Here is a 12,731-nt window from a genome sequence, read left to right on the forward strand (position 1 = left end):
TAACATCCGTTTATTATTGCGACAGCAATACTAGTTACACTTTCAGCCCGTCGCGTAGCGAGGCCGGTAGCTACCAAATTAGTATATTGGCTTGGATTGTATAACCGATGCATCACCACAAGCACCACCTCTAGCTACACTACCAGCTGAACCATGGTGTACCTACAGATACTGCTTTCGCAATTACCGGGCTTAACCAAGCTAAGCCACAGCCAATTTTTCTGCCGATGACAAGCTCTACTCATTCTTGAAAGCCAGCACTAAAGAGAGACTCTAAACAACCCACTTAATGCTCCGAGCAAAATCATCTCTGCCTTCCTGAAAAGGGCAAGTAACCTGCATTTGGAAACGATTGGCAGTGCAGCGTAGGCTTAAAGATCTGCGCCCTAAATCCGGTGTCCATACAAAATGAGCCAGTGGTCACGATACCTGTACTTCGTTTATTCACCTTTTCTAGCTATAAAAGGTCCATTTATAAGTGGAGTCTGCAATTAGACAAAACTCATCCAAGAGAACCTGCACCTAAACTTTTGTGAAGGCTTTCTATCACCATCGTCCACTGTGTGGCATATTTTTTAAGCTATGCTGGACTTGCATGCAACATTATTGTGTCGGCTCAAAAATCGTATGCACAGCTGCAAGTTACTGGTCCACTGCATGTGCATACCGTACCCAACAAAACAAAACTCGACTTTGGAAGAGATTTTTTTTATTTCCACTCAGTCGTTACATATGCAGTTGCACAGGACAAGGCATTCTTCACAGAATAAGATGTGCAGCTGCAAGTGTCGATATACACCTTTGGTTACAAAACGTTTGATTACATGCTTGTAGAGCTAAGATGCTGTTCTAACATTCAGCTTGGTTGCAAGGAATGTTGGTACAATCAGCCATGCTTGAAACTTATCACAGTAAGCAGGTAGGAAATTTAAAAGGGCAATAGTACAAATAAAAACGAGAAAGCTAATACTGCACTGCTGCATGCAACAATACTAGCATACCACTGCAACGTCCACAGATAATAAACTGGTCCTTACATAACATCAGTCAGTACTGACTGGTATAACATACACACAATGAAAGCATTTGAGCCCTCGGCACACCTGTTCAGCCCTAAGCAGAGTTTACTGATCTCGGGAACTGACAAGCTCCTCCACATGATACAGTGGCACATCGCCAAAAGATGCCTGTCTTATGCGTCTTGTCGCATGGATGCCTGGAAAAAATTTTTATTGCAGCACAGTGGGTACGCGAGATGCAGCTGCTTCACTTGGGGGATGGGTGCAAAGACTCCAGGACTGCTCCGATGTCAGCACGCTTGACTTCAAGCAACTGGCGCAGCCAGCCACCTTCATTGTTGAATCCCATAGCGAGCATCTGAGTGAGGGCGACGTCAACTGAAAAGCAAGCCAGTAGCGGATGTCAGAACAGTTACAGTGGACGACAAGGCAGAGCAGGAAGAAGGGTGAGAATAAGAGCATGCACCTAGCTCTCTTGCATTCCTCATCAATCACTGATGCTGCTGTACTATCAGCAGCAAAAGTTTACGGGACGCACATTCTCTGAAAAAAAAAGTTATTGTAGCTCTACCTGGCGCTAAAGCATGTAGTCCTCGCATAACTTCACAAATATCCCTCAGATGGATTATGCGACTGTGCCAAAATAAATTTTTTTTTGCGCATACTTGCATCCTGTTAAACTCATGCTGCTTAAAACGACATCATGAGAGACTGTAAAACTAAAGGCATAATACTGCTGCACTACAGGAGATAAATGTGCACTCCTCCTACTGTGTTCAGACTTTCTCAGGACCTCTTTCTTTTTGCAACAGCTAAAACTCCAAATTTTACTATGAAATGCTGGCTGCTGTGCCTGTTCAACTGTGTGTTCCAACAGGTCCCTGTTCAGTTATGCAGGCACATCAAACACAAAAATCGGGAGGGGACACTTCTTAGCTCCACCTTAAGGGTGTAACGCGATAGTTCCACATGTACTATGGGTAAACACCCATATATGTGCAACTATGTAGTCATTCTCGACTTTCTATTTATAGGTCCCTGGGAGTCTTACCAATCCTGGCGTACATAGTAGTGCAAAGATTAAGTGATGCGCCACTGCCCTGCGATGGCAGGTGCTGCCACCGGTGGGGCTTGTTCGACCCAGGTTGCTCTTCCCAAGCAACCTCTCGTGGCCAGTCATTAATTAGCCTGCCATCTGCCCTGGCGGTCAGTTTTCTACAATCCAGTTGGCAGGTTGCGATGACACCCCACAGTCACATGACCTGGTGGCCCGTCTGTTGCCGGAGCAGCTGGTTGCTCCAGCCACTTCAGCTACGAGGTTCCAAACATTCAACACCGCTGGCGCCGAATAATGTTTTGCGACGTAGGGATACTAACACTTTTGCGCTGAAAGAATTCTCCGATCTCTGAACGAAGCTCTGATCAAGCTATTCATCTTGTGCAATTTATTTAGGCATGAAGGGCACAGTCGCACAACCCGTATGAATGAAGAAAAAAAGCCCGAGTGCCGACAGCTCACCTGGGTTGTCAGCTCTGGCTGCAGCTGGCAACAGTGGGGCAGCAGGCACCACCTGTGGGCTCATGGGACGCGGCAGGCCATTCTCTTCCATGACCGAGTCGCGCATGGGATTCAGCAGGGTCCAGCCAGGGGGGGCCACCTCACAATCCTGTGTGCACAACACGAAAGGGGGCAAGTCGGGCGACAATTGTTCACACCTCAAAGACACACTGCTTATACACTTGGTCGTGGGCGTATACTGTTGCCATGCAAATTACCGTATTTACTCGCATAATAGGCGCACTTTTTTTCCAAAAAATCCGGCTCAAAGTTCGGGGTGTGCCTATTACGCGGGGTAAAATTTCTGGAAATTTTTCGACTCTCAAAATTGAACACACCGCGTAAACGCACTCCTGTAAGGGCCGTACCCCGTTTTCCCGAAGAAAATATTTAAAAAAAAAGATCCGTGTAAGGGCCGCACCGAAACTTTCCACGACCCACGCGGGAATAGCCTTCGGAATGCACGCGCCGAGGCCTCTGCGATCGGCTCCGGCTGCGTGCAACGGGCGCTTGATCGTGGAGGTCACACACGCGCACAGGAGCTTCCAGACGCCACCCACGGAGGGCGCCCGAGGTAGAGCTTATCATCATCATCGTTTTCCTCCGCCGCGAGCTTTCGCTATTCATATCGCCATCAGCATCTCCAGCTCGGGTTTCTTTTTGTTTTGTTTTTTTTTTTGTTGCTGTCAAGTGCCGGGATCTGCGGTAGCGCGATAGTTCATCGTGGTTTATGGCTTTGCCGCGAGGCGTTGCTGTTTTAGCTCGACGGCCAAGCACCTTAGCAGCTACACGGCTGGGAGTTTGCTCTCGAACACGGCTAGCGTGCAGGTCGGAAAATACGACGTGGCCGAGAAGTGCGGCAGTTGCGACTGCGACGTCCCTAAATTTTCGTACGCGACTCTGAGCGCCGAGGTTTTCGCGGGCCTAAGTCAGGAACATTTCCGGCTGGAGATGAAGCTTTCCAAACAGATGAAGCGTTCCAAACAGAGCAATCCCTGAAAATTGTGCGCGGCTGTTCTACGCGATGTTGTACGTGCTGTGGGTCCGCAGCAGCACTAGTGAGGACTAGTAGTCAGTTCAGCAAAAACTTTGTTAAAATAAAGATTGGGGAGCGGGGGGTGGCGAGGTGTTGGCTTGCAATCGTGTAAATACAGTATTGATCACAGTGCCAAGTTCGGGGTGCGCCTTTTATGCGCGGAAATAAAAAAAAATCTGATTTTTTTCGCCCAAACTATGGGTGCGCTTATTATGCGAGTAAATACGTACACTCGTATTCACTTGTACAATGAACTAGAAGGGCTTTTTTTTTTTTGTCAACATATTAACTTTTTCTAATAAATTACCCCACAGACTAAATGCATTCAGGAGAAAAACTGTAACCCTTTTTTCATTCACAGCATGCTACCATGTAGCAAAAGCATACAAGCCCAGTGCAGGAGCCATGATCAAGGCAACATGGCCATGGGCTGAATTTGGTAGAAGCTGGAGTGAACTATGACACCACTCACCACCACAAGCTCAGAGTTCCTCGAGGCATCCTCCTGGGGTGCGTTCCCTCTGCTACCATCGTTGGTAGTCATGAACGGCCCACCGCTTGGAGCTGACGGTGCACTACCGCTGGCGGTTGCTCCTGGGGTCTCTGCATCCATGGGTCTCTGCGGTGTGGCAGCCTTGGCCTGCTGTTCGGCACTGCTAGGGCCCGCTTGACTCTGCGACGTTGTGTCCATTGGTTCCGTAGCACTGTCCTTCTTGGGTTGCTCCGGTGTGGTGTTGCTGGCCATATCATTGAGCACATCAACTGTAATGCCTGCAGTACAAATGGGGTATGCAACTCTTGAAACTCGGATGCAGGCGTCTCAAGTACTGCACTTGAACGAATACAATGAGAGTTTTTTTTCCTGACTTCGTTCATTTCAGAATCCACCTCGCATTATATTCGGAACCAAGGTACGATTATAACACTTTTTTTCTCCCCTCACTGCCCCTCAAGATGGCTACAGTGGACTCCACCACCGGACTCATGAGCTGCTAGAGTCTGGCAGAAACCCCTCAAAAGGAGGCCTTCCAGCCAATGGCGTCAACTGATTCACACAACGTTGTGGCTCATCCAATTAAACCATGGTTAATGTCCTTTTATCTCCCACCCCTTTGCGATGTCATGCCAGTAGGTCCACGAGGATTAACCATGATGTCATGAGAATCGGTTGACGCCGTTTATGACCGTATCACAGCCCTGTTTCCCCTCCCCTACGTAATGTTCACAACAGGACCTTTAAGGAAACAATATACGATGATGATGAGTTCCTCCTTTGAGGGGCATCTGACACTTGAGTTGTATTTATCTATGGAAGACGCCAACTCTGGGGCTACGCAACACGCACAGGGAAAGTAGAGGGCGGCTATGGGCGAGGAAAAAAGCCAGTGCAGACTATAAAGAAAGAGTAGTAGTCACTAAAAGAGTGGAGGAACAGTAAACAGAAAAAAGGGTGAACACCCACAGGAGTGGGAAGCGGAACTGGTAGCAGAGTAGTGCGGCAATGACTGCGGTGGAAGACTGCGTGTGCTACGTCTGAGGCTTTGCTGCAGTCAATGACGCAACACGCATTTCTGAAGTGTTGCCGCAAACAATATAAATGTATTCCTTGCTTCAGTGTTTTTGTGAGCTCTTTTTTTCCCATGCCCTCAGCGCCTCAGCTGTAGTTGGCTTGAACAACCTATAATTGCATTACAATCATATTTCTTTTTTCAACAAGGTCTCTAACTCCCCGCACGAGTTACATTCGTGGCCGCATTACTTACGTAAACACAGTAATACACAGGCAAAAAGGGCTTACCAAAGGGTTCAAGGAAGTTGGCCACAGTGTCTCCGATGCCGCGCAAAATCTCCTGGTACTGCTGCCTCTGGTCGGGCCGAGGGTGTGGCGGTGAACGGGTGCGGCCCTGGGCCGGGCACCCTCGCTCGGCACCTCTGTAGCCTCCTCGACGGTGGTGACCGCAGTGGCGCCACAGACGCTTCCACCCCGGAAACGACCACAGGGGGCGCTGAAAACAGCAAGAGGCACTCTGCGTTGCATCACTGAACTCTTGCCTGACGGCACTAAGCATATCATCAAGAACCGCTCTAGACAGCAAGCCATGGAAGTAGTTTAGTTTGTACACGGCAGCTGCATGCCATAACTACAAGAAATCGCAGTATGTTCGTCAAGCCTGTAACCTTCCCTAATATCTCAACATGTACTAGTATTATTAAATGCACTAACAAGCCCCGCAAAGCAATATAAGCAACTGCAGTTGACTGCAACCAGTGTGAACACTGTGGTCCAAATACAAGAGTTTGAAATCCACCACCGTTATATTGAACGCAGGTGGCCATCTACTTCAAGTGTATCATGCGCATATACATGAGTGCAGATGTAAGTTTTCCTCAAATAGTCTGTATAAATTGGAAGCACAGTAAGTCCGACCTAGAAAAGACAAATTAATTTGCTGCACCACTACACCACACTACCACCTTTCTCTTTAAAGAAACAGTACTAAGCAGAGGTGCCTTAAATTACTACAGTTAAAAAAGTTGCAACAAGGCTGCTGGAATTCGATTTGAAACAACACTGTACTAGTTTTTCCTCTACTACTATATATTTTTTTTCTCTAAGGTGTTTAGCAATTTCTATTCCTCCTTTTCAGACAAAACTACACTTTGCCTTGTGCCTTCCTTAGCTTAACCAATGTCATCTGCCAGTCATCCACACACTTAAATTTATCTCTCACTTCACAAACTGTGGCTTGTATCAACCATGTGCAATGCGAATCACAGACCTATGTGGCGGCCACCATTCAAAAGCCACTCCAGAAAACTTCAGCTGCTAGACATAGGGCTATGAATGCCACGCAAGTGAACCAAGCCACACAACTGAAACAGTACCCGAGAATAAATAAAGCCATTAGGCATCTGTAACAGCCGTAAAATGACAGGCCACTCAATATGCAAACCTAGCACAACTCCTCAGGATGCACTGCAAACAAGCTTTCCAACAAAATGCATGACGGACTGAATCAAGTAATCGCATCATCACGCCAACAACAAAAGGCATACTGCTGCATTAACCATAGATGTGGACACCAGCCACAAACCTGAAAGGGGGGGAGACACCGTCAAAATACGTGGCCGTGGGCTGCCCCGACAAAGCAGCAATTGCATGCAAGCTTCCTCTGCGTGTGCGCTAGGCGCGGTTCTGATTGGTGGCTGGTGAGTGAATCGCATTTTTGTCTCGTCTTTCCATTTCAAATTTTCAAAGTGCAATAACTTTCGTTTGCGTGCTCTGATTTCAATCATTCTTTTTGCACTGGTCTCAGGAGCGCACAAGTCGATTTAATGATATCAATTGGTACCGAGGAAAACATCGCAGTGCCCCTTTAAAGCACATAAGGGGAAAGTTGGGCCCTTTAAACTCTTTCAACCCAGACTCCACAAGTCTCAACAGCAGCAGCACTGAGAAATACTCACGATGCCAGGGTTGACGAGCTTCAGCATGTCATGGTCCTCGTGGATCTTCTTTTCATGGCATGAACCGCACAGGTCATAGTCCTCACACTGGAGGCACTTGTACCGCACTCCGCAGATCTCTTGGTCACAGGCATCGCAGAGCACCCCGACATGAACCTTGGTCGAATCCCCCGCAGCACTACTGGCACTAGCGCCGGGCGCAGGCTTCGGCTCACCGCTGCTGGCACTAGTAGCTGCCACAGGCCCTCTCTCACCAATGAGCTCCACAAAGACCTTCAATATGTCATCCTTCATGTTTCGCACAGCCTCGGCGAGCTCTGCATCACTGGACATGGCAATCTCGTCTCCTTCGGAGTCTGCACAAGAATGCAATCAATGCAGCCAGTTATACATTTCACTGTACAGCACTATCACTTTTCTTACTACTGCAAGCTTCGTGCCAAATCATGCACTGCTGGAATGTCCACCGCTTGTCTTGTAACACGAATTTGTAATGCTGAAACAACGTTAACTTTGATGACTGTTGTTAAAATCTTGCAACTATCCTACTACAGTGCTCAGCAATAGCTATGACCTCACAAATGCTGAATGGGTGAACTACCAGTATGTATAGGAGGTCCATGCACCCTTTTTCTTTGCCATCCATTTATGCTGCCTATGTAGTGAAGCCAATGACACTTGATGCGGTGAAGCAGAATGAAATGGTTATTGGCCACTTTTTTTTTTTCAACAGTGGTAATAACACAACAAAACACAATAACACAAAATAAGTATGCTGCATGCTCATCCTGAGCAAACAAGCACGAGCAAAATCCGATAGCCCATAAAAAAAGCAGCAAGTGCAGAGGCACATCGTCCAATGCCTTGATCATTTCCAAGAACGTTGTTGAGCTTCTATGACTGCATCTCTACTGGAGTAATGCCAACTTGTTTTCTAGCCTTTTTCTTCCCAGGTTAAAGTCCATGAGGCATTTTACTGCTCTTTCTGTACTCTATGGGCATTTGTACACACCTTTCAACATTGAGTAGCTGTGTCACACAGCCTTGGGAAGTGAAGGTTTTCTTTTTTAGCTAAAACCACAACCGAGTGCAACATTAATTTTTCGCGCAACCTTTAGCCACTTTGATTTGGAACATTTTTGTGCAGAAGATACATAACAGCCATTTATTTCTTTTATGATATTCACATTTCTTTCTATGTTTTGCTGTCATCTTAAATAGATTTTTCTATTTTCTAATTTTTCTTGCAATTACAATTCCCCATTTACTCTTTTAACATATATACTTTATGAAAATGTTGATGTTAGTAGATGTGCTTGTTATGTCTAGCATATTCCAATCAAAATATTTGAAGAAAAAGATTTTCTAACACCTCCAAAAAAGATAGGCACTTTTTATGAAGCAGCAAATATTTTTTTTGTAACTCAAGTATTTGTCTACAAACGCAATTAAACTTTTGGATGCTTTATGCAATAAGACATATAATTCTTTGTATATTTCATAATTCGTTTTTTTTTCTAGGTTATAAGCCTTACAACATAAACATTTACCATAACTTTCACCAAAGTTTGTATCGAATAAATTTCCCCTTATTGCCTAATATTTCTACTTGGAATGCGTACTACCAAATAGCACAATTATTTAGCCTCCAATCTGATGTTCTGCATGCTAATGTAATCAACAATTTTTTCTGCCAGAAAATGTCGATTTGTTGGGCGCGCATGCGACAGACTCGAAGAGAAACATGTGCTGGACGTGACAAAGCAGTGTGACAAAGGACCCAAAGTTGCCACGCGCGGAGGATTTGGGAACTTACCCTTCCAGGACACAGAGAACTGCACGCGGTTTAATGAAAAAGCCTCCTTGATCCTATCTTGAAGCGTCTGGAAATGCCGCAGATTTTCGATGACAAATCGACGGATCTCGCAGCCGCCGAGATACCGGACGTAAGCTTTGACCGTCACAGTCATGGGGTCGGCCAGAAGAACCTGCAAAACATGCGCACGCGATTACGATCAGCCGACCGTTGCCGAAAGACGTACACCTAAGCAAAAAAGTAAAGCAGGAAGAAAACATGAAGCTTCAAGTGCAAATCAAATGACCCTATAAACGTGATCAACGACGAATGTTGACCGTAAAAGCTGGTTCTAAAACAGCTGGAGGCTAACTGCGCCATAGATCCAAGCCACTTCCTGATAAGTTGATGACATGCGATGACGCACCCGACCCTCGAGATCGCCGAAGGCACGGCAAACTTATACCTAAAGCTAGATACATACATCCAGAAAGCTAGCTGATATGTCTTTCAGCACTAAATACACGCTGCCAAAGCAGAACAATACAATGCGCGGATATACGTTTCGAGCTAGGCACAGAACAGCTGACGCCATACCTAAAGAGATTTTGCACGGCTAGCTTACCTGAGGATACGATGAGGTGGCAGATGCAGTCCAAAACGGCGACTGACGGTTGTCCATCGTATTTATACGCTCGAGTTTCGGTGACTTGCAGCTAGTCAAATGTTCTCGACGGTTCTGCCGGCCGCTTCAATTCTTCCGTGTCACCACCTCAAGGAGACACCATTTTGTTAGTAAACATTGGTCGATTCATGTCACGTGACAGTCTCCTGTCCTGCTATTGGCCGTGGATAAAGAGCTCGAGAGAAAGGAGAAAGGATACGCGATGATCTCATCGCTGCGAGCTTTGGGGGTTCTCGGTTCTCACCACTCTTGCCTACCTGCGTGGCCGCGCTTGCGTCACGACATGCAAGCCTGTGAGACGCGTGTGACCAATAGAAGCGTTTGCGGGACGGCAGGCTGGAAACGCTGATTGGTCGATGGGATGCGCTTCTCCGTGACGTTTTTTGACTTCGCCCTCGTTCTCAACCGGACGTGGCGTCAGCGCGCCTTTCTCGACCTCTCCCTAGAGCGCCTGGGGAATCGCTAGGTGCACCCGCCGCGCCGCGCGTGCGTGGTGAGCGGGCATGCCGCATTCGTTTCGTGATCCTCGGCGCGCTCGTTTCGAGGCGTGTGCAGCTATGGCGTTCGTGCGTGGTGCGCTCGGCGGCGACAGCCAGCTGAAATTTCTGTGCAGTTTTTGCTTGCGGCTTTCGCCGTTTCCCCAGGAGCACGTGGCTAGTGTCGTGCTCGTATTTAAAGTTTTTGCCGCGGCACTACAAGGATCCGCATCAGGCGCGCTTTGAGGACCGCCGTTTGACAGCTACGCTGACGCGCTTGTCGGGGGTGCGCATTCTCAACCCTGAGGTAAGGACTGAACTACATTGTCGCAAGTTTTCTCGTGCATTGAGGACTCACCAAATTGCGGTGCTTGTAACGAAACTTTTTTTTTTTTTTTGCAGCGTCGTTCCCTGGATATGCTTCTCGGAAGCCGATGTCATTGTTCGCCGCGGACGCTGGGCCTACTGCTCGCCGCCACGCCGCTGTAGGTTGACGTTGAAGAGCTGCTCCAAACGGCCCTTTTCAGGGCCGCTTCATTGCTTCCTGGAAGATTGCGGGCATCAATCTCGCGGCCGTGTTCCCTCTCTTTGTCGAAATCGGCGCCAGACATCAGAACCCGCGCTAGGCCTCGTTGCAGGGTTAAACGAGTGCAGTGTGGCTTTAGAGAAGTTATGACTTGCGCTTAGTCTATCTATATCATTCATTCAGTGCAGTGTGCCTTTGCTTCTTTAGCGACTTCTCACGCCTTGTCGAAATCGGATTTAAAGCTCACGCCACGCCTCGTTGAATGGGTTAACCGAGTGCAGCGCCTAGCTTTGTTTTTGTGTTCTAACCTGTAAGCAGTGCACCTTTCTTCGCTCCTTACTTTTGTTCTTTTCAGTCGTTTCCTGAATCCGTCGAAAGAGCCAGGCTTGCCGGATGGTTGTTCGCCGTGAATGGAACCACGAGGCGATCGCATCTGCATACACAGCACGACTTTGTTCCCTCGTGTTTTTTTTTTTACCAAGGATTGCTTCGACAGCTCGTGCAAAACGAGGACTGCGCACGCCGTGTCGTCGCTGCTTAGTGAAGAGGCACAAAACGGATGTCGTCCTTACTAAAGGCCCTTCTCGGGGCCACCTCAGTGTTTCCTGGCAGACCACGCGCTTTCCGCCCTGTGCACATGTTCCCCTCATTTCCAATCATTTGTAAGTTGCATATCAATGAATTAATAAATCAGTCAATGCACTTTATTTACCAGAAAAATCTGGCTGGTCACCCTGGGCTAAAAGCTGTGCACACAGCTTGACAAGGCCCAGGGGACCATTAGATGACAGTTTTGAACGTAGGAAAAACAAGTTGCTACTTTAAAAGAACATGGAAAGTACACCAAACAATATAAGAGATAAACATTACAATCGCGCATTACAGTAAAGAAAAAGAAAACACTTTGACAGCAGACATACAGTATCAATTTACACTATAATACATACAAAAATCACGACATTCAGCATTATGGCACGAAATATAAGAACAGCACATAAAGCAAAAAAGAGAATGCAAGTTACAATAGTACAGATAGATTAGCTGTTTACATTTGCATATGCATAAAATTAGTCCTCGTCTCCTTGGGCCTCCTTCAAATCCTGCAGAAGGCTTGAATTTGCAACTGCTAATATCAAAGAAGATTTAGAAGAACTTCAGTTTGGGATACACGGTGCATAGTACTTGAGAAAACAAACAATAGCGCCTACAATGACACACACAGAAGAATAACTATGCAGCACAAGCGCTATCCTGCGCTCTACAGTATGGAACTGTGACTGAAAAATGAACCTTCACGTCAGTGAAATATGAGCCTTTAGGCTGTCTACAAATTGTTATTACAGAAAGAAAGAAATATTAGTGAATGTTGTGTGAGAGGCTTGCATATTACTGTTTGTTTATTTATTTATTTACCCCTCAAGGCCAGTGGCATTACACAGATGTTAGGGTGGGCTAGTCTAAAAGGAAAGTAAAATAATAGAGCCCGGCCCGCACCGCTTAGAGCACAGCGGGCTAGTGGCATTACACAGGGGGAATGGTAAATATACTAAAACTGAGAGAAAAATACAGTTGATTACATGAACATTAAACAGCGCCTGAATATACAATGTTAGCTAGTGCTACGCGGAACTGCTCGTAATTTTCAGTGCCGGCAACTTCTGCGGTAAGGTGGTTCCAGTCGCATGAGGTTCGCGGCAGGAATGACTGCGAGCAGCATTTTCTGTTGCATGACATACTTCCAACTTTGTGATCATGATCAATGCGGCGGGATACAGAAATTGTACGGGGGATGAGGTGATCACGAAGAGCGGGATGATGGTACAGCTTGTGGAACAGGGTGATACGAAACACTTTTCTACGCGATGTCAGTTATGGGAGGCAGATATTAGACTTCATAGCTGTGCGGTTGTAGTTAACAAGGATTAAACGCACAGAGTTATTTTGCACCAGCTCAAGATCATTAATGAAGTCATGAGCAGGGTGCCATACACGTGTTGCATGCTCGAGTTTTTATCGTATTAGTGTTTGATAAAGCAGTAGTTTCAAATTGGAAGGAACGTTAAAGAAGTTGCGACGTAAGTAGCAAAGCATGCGATTAGCATTTTCAATTATGTTCTCGGTATGAAGAGACCAGTTAAGATAATAAGTAATGTGGACGCCGATGCACT

At 46.7% G+C, this 12,731-nt stretch overlaps 1 protein-coding gene across 1 annotated transcript; it reads right to left on the bottom strand.

Annotated features, from left to right (window-relative positions):
- Positions 1 to 692: 692 nt before the first annotated feature.
- LOC149358397 (sequestosome-1-like) lies at positions 693 to 9,685 on the bottom strand. Its single transcript, XM_089570466.1, has 7 exons — positions 9,502 to 9,685; positions 8,898 to 9,069; positions 7,082 to 7,437; positions 5,412 to 5,619; positions 4,086 to 4,384; positions 2,539 to 2,686; positions 693 to 1,397 (listed from the first exon to the last, which is right to left on the bottom strand). The coding sequence occupies exons 1-7, from the start codon at positions 9,556 to 9,558 to the stop codon at positions 1,267 to 1,269; spliced, it is 1,371 nt and encodes a 456-aa protein (XP_089426592.1). The 5' UTR covers positions 9,559 to 9,685; the 3' UTR covers positions 693 to 1,266.
- Positions 9,686 to 12,731: the final 3,046 nt, after the last annotated feature.

The sequence above is a fragment of the Amblyomma mixtum genome, chromosome 2 (assembly GCF_055824585.1).
Source record: "Amblyomma mixtum isolate Tamu chromosome 2, ASM5582458v1, whole genome shotgun sequence".
Taxonomy (NCBI): domain Eukaryota; kingdom Metazoa; phylum Arthropoda; class Arachnida; order Ixodida; family Ixodidae; genus Amblyomma; species Amblyomma mixtum.